The 17,475-nt window shown below is 34.9% G+C and overlaps 1 protein-coding gene across 5 annotated transcripts in view; it reads right to left on the bottom strand.

Annotated features, from left to right (window-relative positions):
* C15H12orf50 (chromosome 15 C12orf50 homolog) overlaps positions 1-16,034 on the bottom strand; it is a 31,553-nt gene extending 15,519 nt beyond the window's left edge. For 3 of the 5 annotated variants that reach the window (XM_019802244.2, XM_019802243.2, XM_019802241.2), the window contains exons 1-3: positions 15,982-16,034; positions 13,124-13,243; positions 12,651-12,771 (exon numbers count right to left, since the gene is read on the bottom strand). In XM_019802244.2, the coding sequence (XP_019657803.1) occupies positions 12,651-12,771; positions 13,124-13,135 (133 nt within the window). In that variant the 5' untranslated portion in view covers positions 13,136-13,243; positions 15,982-16,034. Of the gene's footprint in view, positions 1-12,650; positions 12,772-13,123; positions 13,244-15,297; positions 15,340-15,557; positions 15,592-15,981 lie in introns of those variants that run through there. The other 2 variants (XM_019802242.2, XM_011228059.3) reach the window with 2 other exon arrangements.
* Between the last annotated feature and the right edge of the window lie 1,441 nt (positions 16,035-17,475).

Here is a 17,475-nt window from a genome sequence, read left to right on the forward strand (position 1 = left end):
TCAATTTTAGGATATATGATCACTCCAAAGAAGAAACCCATTCCACATTAGCAGTTACTCCTGTCTTCCAAACACCCCAGCCCTACACAATCACTAATATACTTTGTTTCTATGGATTTGCCTATTCTAGATACTTCATATAAGTGGAATCATACAATATGTGTGTGGTCTTTTGTACATGTCGTCTTCCACTCACCATAGGGTTTTCAAGCTTTAGCCATGCTGTCACCTGTAACAATACTGTATTCCTTTTTTTATCAAAATAATATTCCGTTGTACAGATATATCACAATTTATCCACTCATCAGAGCACGGACACTTGGATTATTTCTGCTTTTTTGGCTGTTATAATGTAGGTATGAACATTTGCATACAAGTTTTCATGTGGACATATGTTTTCACATCTCTTGGGTCTATACCTAGAAGCAGAACAGCTGGGAAACATGCTGATTCTGTTTAACATTTTGAAGAACTGCCAGAATGTTTTCAAAGCAATTGTACCATTTTTCATGCCTATCTGCAATGTATGAAGATTCCAAATTCTCCACATCTTTGTTAACATTTGTCACTATCTCTTTGATTAAACCATCCTGGTGGGTGTGAAATGGTTGCTCATTGTGGTTTTGATTTACTTTTATCTGATGGCTAATGATGCATGATGAGTATCTTTTCATGAGTTTATTGGCTATTTGTAAATCTCTGAGAAACGTCTTCAGATTCTTTGTCCATTTTTTTCCATAGGATTGTCTTTATATTATTGAATTTTAAGAGTTCTTTATATATCCTGGATACACGCCCCTTATCAGATATATGATTTGCAAGTATTTTATCCGATTCTATGGGGTGTCTTATCACTTTCTTCATGATTCTTTGAAACACAAAAATTTCTAATTTTGATAAAATCGAATTCATTTCTAATTTGGTTGTTTGTCCATCTGGTATCTCTAAGGCGGCTTTGGCTTTGACATAAGATTTCTTGTAAGAGTTTTATACTGTTAGTTCCTTAGGACTTTGGCCTATTTTGAGTTAATTTGTTTGTGTAGTGTGTAAGGGAGTAGTACAAAAATAACTTTATGTGGCTATCCAGTTGCCCCAACACCATTAGTTCAAAATACTATCCTTCTCCCCGTTGAATGATCTATGTATCCTTGTCAAAAATCAATTGACCCTAAGTTGATTGATGTAAAGGTTTGTTTCTGGTCTCTCAATTCTATCCCATTGATCTACATGTCTGTTTTTATACCAGTATCAGTTGGTCTTGATTAGTAGCTTTGTAGTAATTTCTATATTTTGAAATTAGTAAGTGTGAGTTTTATAGCTTTGTTCTTCATTTTCAAGATTGTTTCTACTATTTTGGGTCCTTTGAATTTCCATATATATTTTAGAATCAGATTGTCAATTTCTTCAAATAAGTCAGTTGGGATTTTGAAAAGGATGATATTAAATCTATAGATCAATTTGGGGAGTATTACTAGGATAACATCTATGAACATGAGCTATTCTTTCCATTTTTAAGTTTCTATACTTCCAAATTTATTAAAGTTTGTTTTATGGCCTAATGTATAGTTTATCCTGGAGACTGTTCCATTTGCACTTGAGAAATAAGTATATTCTGCTATTGTTGCAAGGAATATTCTATAGTTTGATCATGTTGCTTTATAGTTGTTCAAGTCTTCTATTTCCTTGTTGTTTTTAATTATTTCCATTGTATATCTTTTTTCATCCTTTTACTTTTAACTTATTTGTGTATTTAAATCTAAAGTGTGTCTCCTGTAGATAACATATAGTTAAATCCTTATTTTTAATCTGGCAGTGTCTGCCTTTTTATTGTATTTTAATCTAATCATATTCAATGTTATTGATGCAGTTGGATTTTTATCTGTCATTTTACTTCCTGTTTTCTTTTTTGTTCCTCTTTTCCTCTACTGCTTTCTTTTGTAGTGAGTAGATATTTTTTAGTGTAACATTTTAATTATTTTTATGATTTTTCCATATTTTTAAAGGTATCTTCTTGGGAGTTGGTCTAGGGTTTACCATGTAGTTCCTAAATTTCAAAATATACTTCAGATTTAGACTATTTAATTCCAGCTAGAGATAATAAGGTTATTCCTATATAGCTCTATTCCTTCTTCCACCCCTCCTAATTTGTGTTATTATTGTTATATCTATATGTGTTACAAACCCCAAAATATTGTTTTATTACTTTAATTTTTTATTTTTTAAAGGAGCTGAGACTTGGAAGAGAAAATATGTATCTATAGGGTTTGCTATATTAATCTTCTTATTTATCATTTCTGATTCTATTCATTTATTCCTATGGATTTGAGTCACCACCTGGTGTCATTTCTTTATCATAATGTAGGTTTGCTCCCACCTGCCTCCTATGCTCTTATTGCCAAATATATTTCATTTCTAAGTGTTATAGACTCAAAAATACAATTATATACATATGCAAATGTATATTTTTTTTCTTTCAGTACTTTGAGTATGTCCTACTGCCTTCTGAATTACAATGTGTCTGAAAAATCCACTGTTAATCTTATTGAGGTTCCTTTATATGGGACAAATCATGTTTATTTTGTTATTTTCCAGAATTTGCTTTTGTTTTTGGCATTTAACCCCTTAACTATGATGTGTCTGGATACAGATATCCTTGGGTTTATTTTACTTAGAATTTGTTGAGTTTCTTGAATATGTAGATTAATATTTCTCATCAAATTTGGGGAGTTTTCAACCATTATTTCTGTACTCTGTCTCTTTTTCAGACTGTAAAATCTCTGTTGATCTATCTTTAAGTTTGCTGATTCTTTCTTCTGTCAGCTCAAATCTGTTGAGCCCTCTAATATTTGTTTTTATTCCGTTATTATAATATTCCGTTCTTTTCATAGTTTGTACCTATTTACTGATATTCTCTATTTCTTGAGACATTGTCATTATACCTACCTTAATATCCTTAAGCATGGTTTTCTGTAGGTCTTTGAACACATTATAATATGCTTGCTAACTCTAACCTCCGAACCCTCTCAAGGCATTTTGTTGACTACATTTATTTCTTGTGTATGGGTTACACTTTCTTGCTTCTTTGCATGTCTCATAAATTCCCATCCAGTTTTTGTACTTTTTTTTTAACTGGGCAGTTCGGACAATGTGTTGTAGCAACTCTGAATCTTGATTTCTTACCCTCAGCCCCAGAATTTGTTGTTTGATTTTTAATATTTTAATGACTTGGTTGAACTATTTTAACAAAATTTATTTCCTCCCACAGTGTACAGCCCCTGATGTCACTCCTCAAAGGATGCAGCCTTGATAAATCCACAGTCATCCAGCGATGACAATGGTTTGACCAGGACTCCCTTTGTCTCTTTCCCTGGTTTCTCTGTTAAGCTATCTACTCTGTTGGTTTCAGTCCTAGCTATCACACTCCATTACTTGGTGGTTGATTGCTCTACTGTTTCCATCAGTGCACTGGGGCATAAACTGCTTCACCATTTGATTCAGTTAAGTTCTGATCCCTTTGCAGAGGTAGTCTCTGAGGCCAGTCTTTCAAGTTTGTTCCAATCTCAGGAGAGCTCTTCTTAACTCTTCCCTCGGTTGTCTTTGGTCAACTCTTATCTGGTTTACAGTCTAGCCTGTTGCTCTCATAGAGCTACCAGTCTCTTCCTCATTGCTTACCCCCAAACTCTCCATTGTTTTCCAGAATGCCATAATAAACTTCCCCATACTCTGTTCTGTTCCAGATAAATTCAGTTCTCTTTCGGAGAGCTTCAGAGTTCTCTGCTCTTACAGCTTATTTCTTCTGCTTGAGCAAAACCTCAATGCCCCTACGGGGAACAGGGACAGTCTCTCACTTCCCTTGGAGTGACACCCCTGCTTTATAAGCAGGCACTGGGCAGGGGTGGTAGCCTCTGATATTTATGGTTTACCCCTTTGGACAATTGGGCAACTGGGGGCTTGTTCTCTGCCTGCTACCTCTATAATAGAACTTCTGCCCTATGAGTAGGGCTGGATAGAAGACCAGAACTCTTAGCCTCTCTTGCCTTAAAAATAGAGCTCTTTCAACATGAAGCTGTGAGGGAGTATGAGAAACGCTAGCAACCTGCTCCTCCCAGGAAGATACCATAGTCCTCATCAGGGAGCTAGAGGTAGAGTGCAACCTGTGTTCTTGGCTGAACCCACGTAGAGTAGAACTTCTGCCACACTGAACTGGGGGGTGGGAGAGGAGTAGGTGGTGACTCAAATACCAAAGACTTGCTGTTCTTACTGATATTGAATGGATTTTCCTTTATTTGTTTCTTTTGTTTCTTTCGTTCTTTTTTTCTTTCTTTCTTTCTTTCTTTCTTTCTTTCTTTCTTTCTTTCTTTCTTTCTTTCTTTCCTTTCTTTCTTCCTTTCTTTCTTAGCATGAGAGAGAAAGCAGGCAAGCACAAGCCCAGGGGGTGGGGCAAAAGGAAAGGGAGAGAAAAAATCTTAAGTAGGCTCCACCCACAGCTCAGAGCCGAAGTGGGGCTCAATATCATGACCCTGGGATCATGACCTGAGCTGAAATCCAGCGTTGGATGCTAACCACCTGAACCACCCAGGTGCCCCTAATAGATTTTCTTGAATAAATACTTGCTGTGTGCCCTTAGGACAATTTCCAGACAATTTTTGTTTAATATATAATTTTCATCAACTATTGTTGCTTCACTGAGGAGCAGATCTGTGAAACTCCTTATGATACATTTTTGAAAGTTAACCTACAATCACAATTTTTTTAACTCAAGAGTAAATTATTTACATGACTGCCAAATTACTCATGATATCTTAGCTAAAACCCATGGATAAAAATATTTTGAAATGATTTTCTTCTAATTGAGTGTTATTCCACCAGGTAACTAAAACCTATTTTATCAAATAATATTGTGAAATGTTCTTATTAAAATCAGGCCTCACTTTATTTCAGCTTATAAAATATTAACTATCTCCTAACACTCTCAGTAAAATTACAATAATATGCTAGTTCTGGATATTACTTCTAACTGTATGCCTTTCTATTTCATAAACAGATGAGAATAATTTTGATCATTAGCTCATTAATAGATACTTTTCCAATAAAAGTTCATTTTTATGTGCAGCAATTATTTATCAAAGTGCAATGTAATTATGTTGTTTTAATAAATTATGTATTAATAATAATTGTAATAATAACAACCCTAAGAAAATGTGTTTTTAAAAATGTGTTAATGACAATGAGATTCCATACTGTGGAGACTTCCTGTCATAGAAAATAAAACAAAAATTTAGATTTCAACTTATATATACATTTTTACTGTACTTAAATTTGACAGGTGATCAATAAACTCAAGCACAAAAATATTAGTTTAGGATAAGAATGTGAAGGAAGAGGGGTGCCTGGGTGGCTCAGTTGGTTAAGCATCTGACTTTGGCTCAGGTCATGATTTTGGGGTCTTGGAATGCAGCCCCACATCAGACCCCCTGCTCAGTGGGGAGTCTGCTTCTCCTTCTCCCTCTGCCCCTCCCACTGCTTATGCGCTTGTGTGCTCTCTCTCTCCAATGAATGGACAAAATCTTTAAAAAAATGTGAAGGAGGAAAATGAAAATAATAGTTTTAGGAAAAGAAAAGATTTCTTTTAATTTTTAAAGAAATGTTTAAAGTCTTTATTACCTTTTGAAAACTGTCAAATATAACACGTATACAGAAGAGTGCACAATCATAAAATACGCAATGTAATAAACATCACGAAGCCAACACTTAAGTTAAGAAATAACAGCCCCTCTCTGTCTTCGGCACTTTATATCACTTTCCTTCTCCATTACCCACAATAGGTATCTTCATCCTGATTTCTAATACTCATTTTGTGGTTTTTCTTATAATTTCACTACTAGGTATGCATCTCTAAAAATAAAGCTTAATTTTGCCCATTTTTGAACATTTTATAAATGGAATCAAGTGTATGTGTTCTCTTTCTGTCTTCCATCACTCAGTATTTTAACTGTGAAATGCATCCTTGCTTGCGTATTTCTTTTATTCATTCATTTTCAATACTGTATAGTGTCCATTGAATGAATGCACCACAATTTATTTATATATCACACTATTATTGAACATTTAGGTTATTTCTAGCCTTTGGACATTACCAAAAAATGTTGCTGTGAACATTCTTTTACATGTATCCAGGTGCACACGAGAATGAATTTTTCTAGGATATATGCTTCAAAAAAATGGAGTTGCTTGGCCTGAATATGCGTAACTTTATCTTGATGAGATCAGGCTACGCTGTTTTCCAAAGTGCTTGTTTCAGTTTAAACTAACTACAGTGCCCAAGAATTCCCAACACCCTTTGTTTTACTAACAGTGGGTAGATTTTAAAATTTTTGCCAAAATAATGGGTGTGCTTGATATCTCAAAGTGATTTCCTTTTGCATTTCCCTGATTAATAATAAATTGATCAAATTTTCATTTGTTGGTTGACATTTGGATTTCCTTTTCAAAATCTTGTTTATGCTTTCTGCTCATTGAGTGGTTCACAACCAGAGATGATTTTACTCCTTCCCCTAGGGAACATTTGGCAATGACTGGGTGTATTTTTTGTTGTCACAATTAGGAAGATGCTATTGGCATCCCAAGGGTAAGAGCCAAAAATGCTGCTAAACATCCTATAATGCATAGGATAGTCCCCACCCCCACTGCCAACACCACCTCACCACCACCACAACAAAGAAGTATCCTGAATGTCCATAATGCCTATACGGAGAAACCTGTTTCATCAGGTTCTCCAGGTTCTCTTCTGATTTTTCTTCAAATATTGAGTTCAAATCTTTTATTGCAGTCATATAATGACATATGCTGAAAATATTTTCTCCCTTTCTATGGCTTTTCATTCTTCAGTGGCATTTTTGGTGAATACAAATTTTTGTTTTAATGTATCCAAATTTATTCATCATTTCTTTAATAGTTAATACTTTTTTGTGTGCTTATTACCTTCTGAAACCTTTAACGATTAACCTTTTATATTTTGGTTTATAATTTACCTAGAACTGATTTTTATGTATGGTGTCAGAGGAGTTCACTTTTCCCTCATTAACTGAAAAGATCACCCTTTACCCACTGATCAGCCATGCTACCTATTTCAAATCAAATGTCCATCTCTGCAGGGATCTCCAGCTTCTCACTCTATTCCATTTGTCAACTTGGTTAGCCCTTGGTGAATATGATAGTATTCTAATCTCTATCACTCTATAGGCCTTGCTATGTGGTTGAACAAGGGCTGTCATTTTCTTGTTCTTCAAACAGTCTTGACTGTTCTTGACTCTCTGCATTTCTACATAAATTTTAGGACCTGTTTGAATTTTGATTGAGATTATTGTTCTTAAATTTTAAAAATATGTGATGAGTATCAAATCATATGGCAATTCAAATGTCATCTGATGTTTTAAAAGAGTAATTTTTAATTGTTAAATGTCACTATTGATAAAATGTTGGAACTTTTGTAGCTATTTAAATTTATGATGAGTTTAATAAAAAATGTTTTAAGGAATAATTCATCAAAAATAAAGACCACCCCCCCCAAAATAAAGACCAATGTTCATTAAACCTTTCCATTCAGGAATTTAAAATATACATCAGAAGGAGAAAGTTACAGAATAGAAGAAACAGCACATTTAGTGACCAGAAGCTACCCAGTTAAAATATGGAATAAATAATTCAGGTGAATTACTTGGTAGTCAAGTAATACAAAAAAAGTTCATTTAGACTGTTAAATTTACCCTCTCTATAATGGTTAAAATAATGGTATGCTGAGAGTTTTGATACATTATTATGCATCTGTTGTTTTACAGTAACTTTCCCATGGGATTTGCATTTCAAGAAAGTACTATAATGTATTTCTATGAATTTACACAAATTGGTCATTTTGGTCACCTTGATTCTTCTACCCAAAGCATAGTTTCATGACATTAAGATCAATTTGGTGTGATGAGATATATTTCATCTAACTCTTTGGAAAAAGATTTAGCCAGCGAGAGAGGGAACAGAAGGATAGGGAGTGGGAGAGGAAAAAGCAGGCTTCCCAGCGGAGCAGGGAGCCGGATCCCAGAATCCTGGGATCAAGCCCTGAGACGAAGGCAGATGCTTAATGACTGAGCCACCCAGGCGCCCCTTGCTTAATCAACTTTCAAAACAAACTCAATTCTTTTCACTTAGGTGACATGCATGTCGGCATCATAATGCAATATTCCCTGCTAGAAATCCCTTCCTAACTAAAACACAAATGGCACAGGCAAAACAGGGAGGTTATAAGAATCTTTTGCTTGAACAATTCAGTTATTTTTAACGAAATAAGTTGTTTTTATTCATATTCTGGGAATTGGGGCTATCCTTCCCTTTGCTTGAAAGAGTAAAAATGGTGATTATTTTGTATAATTCACAGAGCAAGGCTCTTCACCAATTCCTCTTCTTCACTTTTCACTAATTCTTTGGGAACACCCTCATGCGATAGCTTGATTAGGGCATTAGGAACACCTGTATAGGTTTTACAATGCATTGTAGTATTCTTGCCAAAAATGTTTAATCTAAATCTAATTAGCAGAAAACAAACAAATTCCCATTTAAAGGACATTCTGCAAAGCAACTAGCCTGAACTCTTTAAAATGTCGACAACATGGAAGAAAAAAACAAAGAAATGTAGATATCGAAGAGACATGACAACTAATTGCAATAAATGATGCTTAATTGGATCCTGAATTGAAAGAAACAAAACAAACAACTATAAGGTTATGATATTCAACATATAGTTCTGGGAATACATTGTCCTGACAGCTTGTTAGAAATGCAGAAACTTAAGTCCCAGCCTGGACATATTGAATCAAACTGCAGTTTCACTGGATCTCCAAATAATTTCTATGAATATTCAGTTTTGAGAAGCACTGCTATAATGAACATTATTGGAAAATTATGAACTGTGGATTGACTATCAGACATTAGTATCATATCATTGTTAGATTTCCTCTTATATGTGATAGTCATATGTAGTGTATTTATGCAGAAGGATGTCCTTAAATTTAGGAGATACATGCTGAAGTATTTAGGGATGAAGTGTCAAATAGTCGCAACTAACACTTGAGTGGTTCCAAAAGGGGGAAATAAGTATGTATTGGTACATTATATGTATATAGGTCATACCATACTTACATATATGTAACAACAATAGAGAGAAAAGAAAAAGTAATTTGACAAAATGTTTATTTGTGCATCTGGTTAAGAGCACATGGATAGGTGTTCATTGAACTATTCTTGCAACTTTTCTACTAAAAATTTTTGAAATAAAATGTTGCAGTAAAAAAAAGTACACTGAAGGCTGGGCTTAACACTCGTCAGTTTAATTGGTGGTCTGGGTGGTGACTGGGAACTTTTTTGGTTGCTTTTATTGTTACTATTAGTTGTTGTTGTTTTTTTAAGCTTCTACTAATTCTAATTTGGAGTCAGAGCTGAGGACCTCTGGGTAAGGTGAACACCAGATGGGGTACCTCAGCTTCTGGGCTTCAGATGATTAAAGGGAAGAGGTTCCACTGTGTGGCCACAAATAAATGGAGAACATAAGAGAAAGAGGAATCTTATTTAATCGAAGTACACATAACTCAGAAATGCTAGAAGTCCACTGTTTACTATATATAAGAGGGGGGAAAGGGGAGTTTTCTGTTAAATGTAAAGGATCTTAATAGCTTCAAAAAGAAGGATGCAGGGTAGGGTAATAGAATTAGCCTCTCAAAACTTCCTCCACCAGATGAGGAAGTCTTATGGGTGAGTGCATTAAAATGACCAAAAGAACTGACGTATTCCTGAAAGGCCATAGAGAATCTTAGAGTCAGACAGAACTGTGTTTGAGGCAAGTACCCTGCCTCAGATATTTAGCTTCTCTAGGCCTCAGCTTCCCCTGCTGATAACAGAAGGTTGGGGAAGGGTGGATGAAAGGGACCAAATAAGAATAAGACTGATTCACTTGAGAGATGGGGTTTCTGGTATTCACTGATGTGAAATCATAGAAAATACATATATTGGCCTCTGCCCCCAATTCCTGGCACAGAGCTCCTAAAAGCCTTGTAATTTCCTAAATAACAAGAGTACTAGAGCACCTTTCGTTCTAATATTTGGTTTTTGACCCTACTTCCTGACCTAGAACTCAAATCTCAGAATTGCCTGGGTGATAGGAGTGTCCTTTGTTCTAATGAGGTGACTCTGGGTGGGCTCCTGATAGCTTCAGGAAGGGAGGTGGTCAGCAGAAACATCGAGCCATGATTAGAAGCTTGGAAATTTCAGCACCTTCCTCCCTATGCTCCAGGAAGGGGAGAGGGGCTGGATATTGAGTTAATAATCAATTATGTCTCCATAAAAATTCTTGAAATACGAGATTAGAAGAGCTTCCAAATTGGTGAACACATCCACATACTGGGAGGATAGCACACCCCAACTCTACAACAGAAGTTCCTGTGCTCTGGATCCTTCCAGACCTTGCTTTATGTACCTCTTCATCTGGCCATTCATCTGTATCCTTTATGATAACCTACATTATATAATAAACTGCTAAATGTAAGTAACTGTCACCCTGAGTTCTGCGAGCTATTCTAGCAAATGATAGAACCTGAGGAGGGAGATCATGGGAACCTCCAATTTGTAACCAAGTTAGACAGAAGTTTGAGTAGCCTGGGGACCTTTGATTGACATCTGAAGTAATGACAGGGGGAATCCTTTGGAGCCCTTAGCCCATGGAGTCTGTGCTAACTCCAGGTACTGTTTGAAGTGCATTGTAGGATATCCAGGTGGTGTTGCAGAGCGTTGCTTGGAAAAAATCATTGATGTGGGAGAAAACCCTCCCATCTGGTGTCTGAACTGTTTTGTGGTAGTCGTGTGAGAACCAAAGAGAAACACACAGGAGTGTTTTTATCATTCAAAGACAAACTGAGATAAATAGAAATAAAGGGCAGAATGAAATTAGTCCTGGTGAATTCAAATCCAGTAAGTGGACATGATGAGGGTGTGATGGGGTTGTATGGGGCTCCCTCTTGTGCCCTATAGATAGAGGAAAGGAGATGTGAGGAAGCAAGGTATTAGCAGCCTGTAAAACCCACCTATCCCTCTTAAAATGGAGGTACAGTGCGTAGGGTTTTGTCCCAGTGTTTGGATCTAGTCTTGACCCTATTGAAAGAGAGGAAAGCTTATTCCAAGTGTGAGGCTCAGCCTTGATACCTGTTGAAGAAATTAAGACTTCCAGGAAAGCCAGAAGTAATTTTTGACCACAGATTCTATGTCTAAAAAGTAGAGTAATAAAAAATATATATCCCTACAGAACTTAGCCCAGGATAGTCTAACAATGGGGATCCATTGTTATACAGACATTCTACCCTTCTTTTGCACAGAGGTGCAGTCTGTTTTCCTCTATTCCTGAAAGAACTAGTTCAAAAGATAGCTAATTTTATCATAGACCATTAGGAAACAAACTATTAACAGGATGTAAGGAATTTAGTACAACGTTCCTGGTGAAATAAAATTACACTCTATGTAAACCAATGAAGCCAATTTGATCATTTAGTAGGTGCAATCACTTTCACTAGTGGGTCCCCAGTACTTTCAGTAGTCATCCATCCATCCCACATCCATCTGTCTATTCATCCAATTTTCCTGTGCATTTGTGCTCTAGAAACTGTGGAGAGCATTGGTAAAGAAACTAGTTATGCTCTCCATTCTCATTGATGTTTACAGTCTAGTGAGGAAGAGAATCATTGATCAAGGTATTGTATATGTGATGAATGCCATGAGGTCAGAGTTTTCCAGAAGAACATAACAAGGGGACCTCATTTTTGCCATTTGTCAAAGGATCATCTGAAGCCATTTTTTTTCAGATCCGAAAGGATTGATATCCTGTAAGCTCATTTCTAGAATGATTCCATTGTGAGAAATATGAAGGCCATAGCAGAAGAGTGGCGTGGCTACAGCACCAGGGAAACCTGACAGTCCCAACCTCCTAAGCAAGCTTCTTGCCACTCACTGTTTTAGGGTATGGCGTCCTCTGTATCCCCTTCTCAGGAGCTCGGACAAGCTTCACCCCAAAGTAGCATCTCAGTGTCATCTAGGAAGACTGAATTGTGCTACAGCTTTTGCAGCAATGCAGTTGCATTTTCTCCACAATTAAAGCTTAGAAAGAACCACATATATAGTTGCTCTTCTAGAAGCTGGAGTGTGCAGCTCAGAGCATGCCCTTGCTCTTCCTTACCTATAAGATCAGTTTCTGCACATTCACAGGGAGCAACAGTGAGGCATGACCTCTAAGCTTGGCTCCAGTTGTACGATGCTTTGCTGAGACACAATTTCCTCTACCCAGTGAGGTGAGTAGCCATTTCACGTTCAGATGAATAAAGTCCACTTTAGATATGCACAGAGCAGGTGTAACTTGCTCTTTGTTCACTTCATCGTGTTAGCTACTTGATGGCTCATTCTAAGCTTTATCTTATGATTCTTAATAGAATCATCCCAAATCATCCATTGGCTATTAAACCATAGTCATTTTGCCATGCTTTATTTAGTGTATCATTCTATGCTGCTACTCCAAAACCACATTATAATATTGTATGTCGGTGTTACTTAAAAAATATACTCACTGCTACTTGGTGGCAAAAATAATCCATTGATATTGCGAGGTTTGCTGTGATAAAAGATACAACTGATCTTCACACAACCAAGAGGTTGAGTTTCCCAGAAGCATGAAATGCTGCAGTTTTGCTAGACAAAGGAGGTGGGGGAAATGTAATGATTAGATACCATATTCAAAATAAATACAATGTGCTACAACACAACACAATGTGACAAAACTATCCCAATTACTGATTTAGGGTCATGTGTGTTTCCTGAGTTTCAGTATTTCTAAACTGTGCTATTTGAAAGATACAATAGATATTTCTAAAATATACTCCACCATTTTATAAGACTTTAAGTTGAGCAGCATGCAAAATGCCTAAAATTATGTAGTAGAAGAAAGAATCATTTTTTTCTCTATTGTGTTGTGAGAGTACATATTTCAGTTTTGCTGAAGGGAGATGATTTTAACAAACATGATGATGGTCAGTAATTCTACCTGCATTTCCATGTGTCTAAATCTGCAAAGTGGATCTAAACATTTTCTCTCTCTCCATAATGAGCACACAGTGTCACTGCCAAGGGCCTCTTTGCAGTGTCGGAATCGGCACTGGGAACCCTGTAAGAAAAAAGTAAACAGTATAGAAAATTCAACACACTAGCGTTAGTGTTCAACAACAGTAGGTTGCTAATTAATTAAGGAAAATATGACTAGATCAAATGGGAATCACAAAAAAATACTACAAAATAAGGTCATAAGTCTAAATTTTAGCAAATTTGCCTAATTTTAGTGAGAGACTGACAATAGAATCTAACAATGAAATAGTACAACAACCCACAGGTCATTGATAAAATGTTACTTTTTGTTATCAGTTAATCCATTTGATTCACTAAGAATAAATATATGACACCACTGATACTCTTGATCATAATCCAGAGATGGAACAATTTAATTTCTCTTTCTGGAAAAAGCCAGTTTTTTTGTTTTGTTTTGTTTTGTTTTAAGAATCACAAGCCATATTCAAATGGTGGAGATGATCTGTATTAATCAATCTTTATTAGATAATTTTTTTTAGTCTATTGGAGTTAGTTAAGTGTGTTTTTATAGGGAACGTGAATAGAGCTTAAACTTTATATTATTGTGGAATTTTAAGTGATTAACACATTATGCTACATTAAATATATATCCTTTATGCCCTTGGTCGACAAGATAAACAATTGTGCCAATACATACAAACATACCTATACCAACAAAAGCAGATGTGGATTATTTTAATGGGCTGCTATTACTTTTTTTTTTTTATTCTATGTCTTTTACACATAGCCTTACACTTGGAAAAACTGCAGGCCATTGTCTGTCTGACAGAGGAGTGCATGACATACAATAAAAATATTCCATGAAGTTCTGTCTTTTGACACATGTTCCATGGTTTTTTTCTTATTTTTTCTCACCCTTTTATTCCTGTCTTCACAATTTGCCCCCTTTAAAGGTGGATCTGTGGATCTTATAGTATAAGATAGAGACAGGGCTAGATAAACCAGTACTTGAACTCCTGGTTTCATCATTTGTCCATTTTTAAAAAGTTAATACATTCCTCACCCTCTCTGTGCTTCAGTTTCCTCATCTGTAAAGAGAGAATAAAATGCCCCCCTCACAGATTGTAAAATTTATGTGAGAAAGGTATCGTGGTTGCTGTTGCTGTTGTTATTTATTCATTTAATTATTTATTGAGAATTTACCACCCATCGATCACAGTTTTAGGTACTTGGGGATACAGCAGTGAAACAGACAAAACTCTCTGCACACAAGGAATATAAATTCTATTATTATTTATCATCTCTAGATTTAATCATAAGGGGACAGGCAAATGAGTAATGGGTATTATATGAAACTGATAAATTATTGAACGCTACATCTGAAACTAATGATAAAATAAGTTGATTAACTGAATTTAAAAACAAGTGGATCGAATTCATATGGTCAAAGAGGTTGACTCCATTCAGGCTTCCTAGCAGATATAAAACACTTTAAATCAGACACATTGTGTCTTTCATTCAGGCATGAACATGAAGCTCCAAGTTTCTACATTTATTTGGTTTCTACATTTATTTGGTTTCCATTGAAACCAAATGGATATGATTGAATATGAAGGGATATGAAACCAATGGATAACGAAACCATTAATCCTAATCTCTTTAATATCCTTTTCCCATTTACCTTATAAACTTGAATTCATATTTGGCTGATTTGTTTATAATACTTCTTTTCCTTTTTCCATGTTATCAAATATTAGCCACTAGATTGTTGATGGAAAAATTCAGTAATTGGGTTAATGAATTTCAAATAGGGAATCAATTAGATTTATTAAACTAAATTTGATAGTGAGCTGAATTTAACTTTTTGAATTAACACGATTGGAATCACATTAACTGGAACAATATGATGTATCATATAATGTTTCAATATGTTTGCAACTATATTGTAATTTTAATGTCCTCAGAGAAATTCAATATGTCAAAAATATATGATAAGTATTTACTTCAGATTTTAAATATGTAAAGTATTTTGTAGGAAAATAGTAAATTTTGACTCAGCAATACAAATTATCGCCCTATCTTCATTCTACTAAAAAGCTTAAGCATGTGAAGTACCGTAAATTGTACAATATTTACCTTTATGCATGTGGAATTAAAAAAGAAATAGCAGTCATTCCCAACTTCTGCCATTTTCAACTCTCTTGCTGCTAATCCAATGTTTTTTAAAATAAGAATTGCAGGAATGCAAATATAAGAACTATCAGTGTGTAAGGCGGAAAAAGAATTTCTTTTCCACAGTCTTTCAGGCTATCAGTAGTATTCCTTTAAAACTGACCTCCTGTTGACGGTATATTACACAATAGATAATTCTTAAAGAAATTTAAATTAGAAGATACCTTCTCTAGCTTTGCAGAAATGTTGAAAGTGGTTGCTAGTAAGCACACAAACTCAAACTTCCAGAATTTTCCTCATTGTTACCTAATTCATTGTTTGCTCATCATAAATGACCTCACACGTAACTGTAGGCTAGCCTACCTTCGTGAATTCTGTATAGTATTTCTCTTCCTCAATTCTAGTATATTAACCAAATAGGCTAGAAAAAAATAAAATATTTTATCTTTTAATGTTCTGATTGACTCTGGGACATAAGCTAGTTCATAATTTCATAATTAAAAAGTATTAGTATTTCACAAGTAAATAGCTGCTTTCTAAACTCTCATTTCTATATATGGTTTGGAAACAAAACTAAAATTTTTTAGTAGGTAAATATATTATCTATACTCCAAGACAATAAATAAAATTATTTAAATATATACTCACTTCTCTCCATTGAATTGGGAAAAAAAATCGTTCAGATTGTGTTATTTTAATAGGTACCTAAAAATAATTGGACTATTTATTCATCTTGTAGCTATAGTCCACTCATTTTTCATCCATCATAAAAGGAGGAATAGCTTCTTCCTATAGCAGAAAGGTCCAGAGTGTCTATAAATTGAGAATTTGTTGAAGACAAAGTGAAGTACTCTGATTCCCAGAATGAGATGTTTCAATCAGCAGTTACTGAGGTCTTTCTTCATCTTAGTATCCTTACTAAAAGAACTAAAACCTAGCAGAAATTAATAAAATTATTCATAAGAGGTGACTTAGAAGATGCCATAGAGATGACAGATTACAGTAGATCAAAATGTATTTTTTAAATGCAATGTACTTTGAATTGGAAATTAACAAGATAAAGGCATATGGATTCTCACTTTAGTTAAGCAGGCTAATTGGTATGAACTCTCTGAATAATTTAAGGTAAAAATCTAGGAAGTAAAATAAGGAACTAAAATGTAGAAAAGAGTTGTTCGCCTATAACTTTAAAAAGAGAAAAAGTAAAAAGAAATAGGCAATATTAAAAGTTAATGAAGAAGCAGAGAATAAACATTTGGCAAAACCCTTGAAAATATTAGCAAAGATATATATATATATATATATATATATGTTTATATATATAAACTTAATATCTTGCCTTCTGTTTTGCCCTACCTTCTAACTCTAGAACAGTAAAGTACTCATTTTAAGCACATAGGTTGCTGAGAAAAACACCTCTAAGAAATATCTTTAAGTGGTCTTTGCCTCCAGATAAACTCCCTCTCTGCCTATGGGCTTTTGGCTGCATGGATTATTTCCAAATACTGTTACCAAACACTATTATTGCATGATTACATGTAACACCATGATTAAAGCATTGTGAGAATCCCTGTTTTACATTAGGGAAAGGATGAAAAAGTGTTTTTTTACCTTTTGGAGTATGTTGGGAACAATTACATCCGTTAGATACAGAAAAAACAGGTAAAACCAAAATGAGGATTTTTTCTTTCTTTCTTTCTTTCTTTCTTTCTTTCTTTCTTTCTTTCTTTCTTTCTTTCTTTCTTTCTTTTTGTCATTGCAAAGAACAGTAAATAGATTTGTACATTTTGATAGTCTTTAGAATGCCTGGAGCCTTAATTTCTTCTTTCTCTCTTTTTTTAAACAAAACTCTATTTTCATTTCTTTTTCTTCCCCTCGCCCCTTTTATTATTCACTTCTTTCCGGTTGTGAAATGCATTCTAGACTTTCAGGAAAAGCTATGACCATATTCATGAAGATTTGTACTCTCTGTAATGAAGAACAATGGGAAATTTGCCTCCAAACTGGGAGTAGGCCTGAGAATTCTGTAAGTATTTTGGGTTGGCCAATGTAGACTCACACTGAGTGTCTTTCATCTTTGATGCACGCTAGAATACTAACACATCAGTCAGAGAAGAAAGTATTTCTTCCAATTTGTAATCC

Source organism: Ailuropoda melanoleuca, chromosome 15 (assembly GCF_002007445.2).
Source record: "Ailuropoda melanoleuca isolate Jingjing chromosome 15, ASM200744v2, whole genome shotgun sequence".
Taxonomy (NCBI): Eukaryota; Metazoa; Chordata; class Mammalia; order Carnivora; family Ursidae; genus Ailuropoda; species Ailuropoda melanoleuca.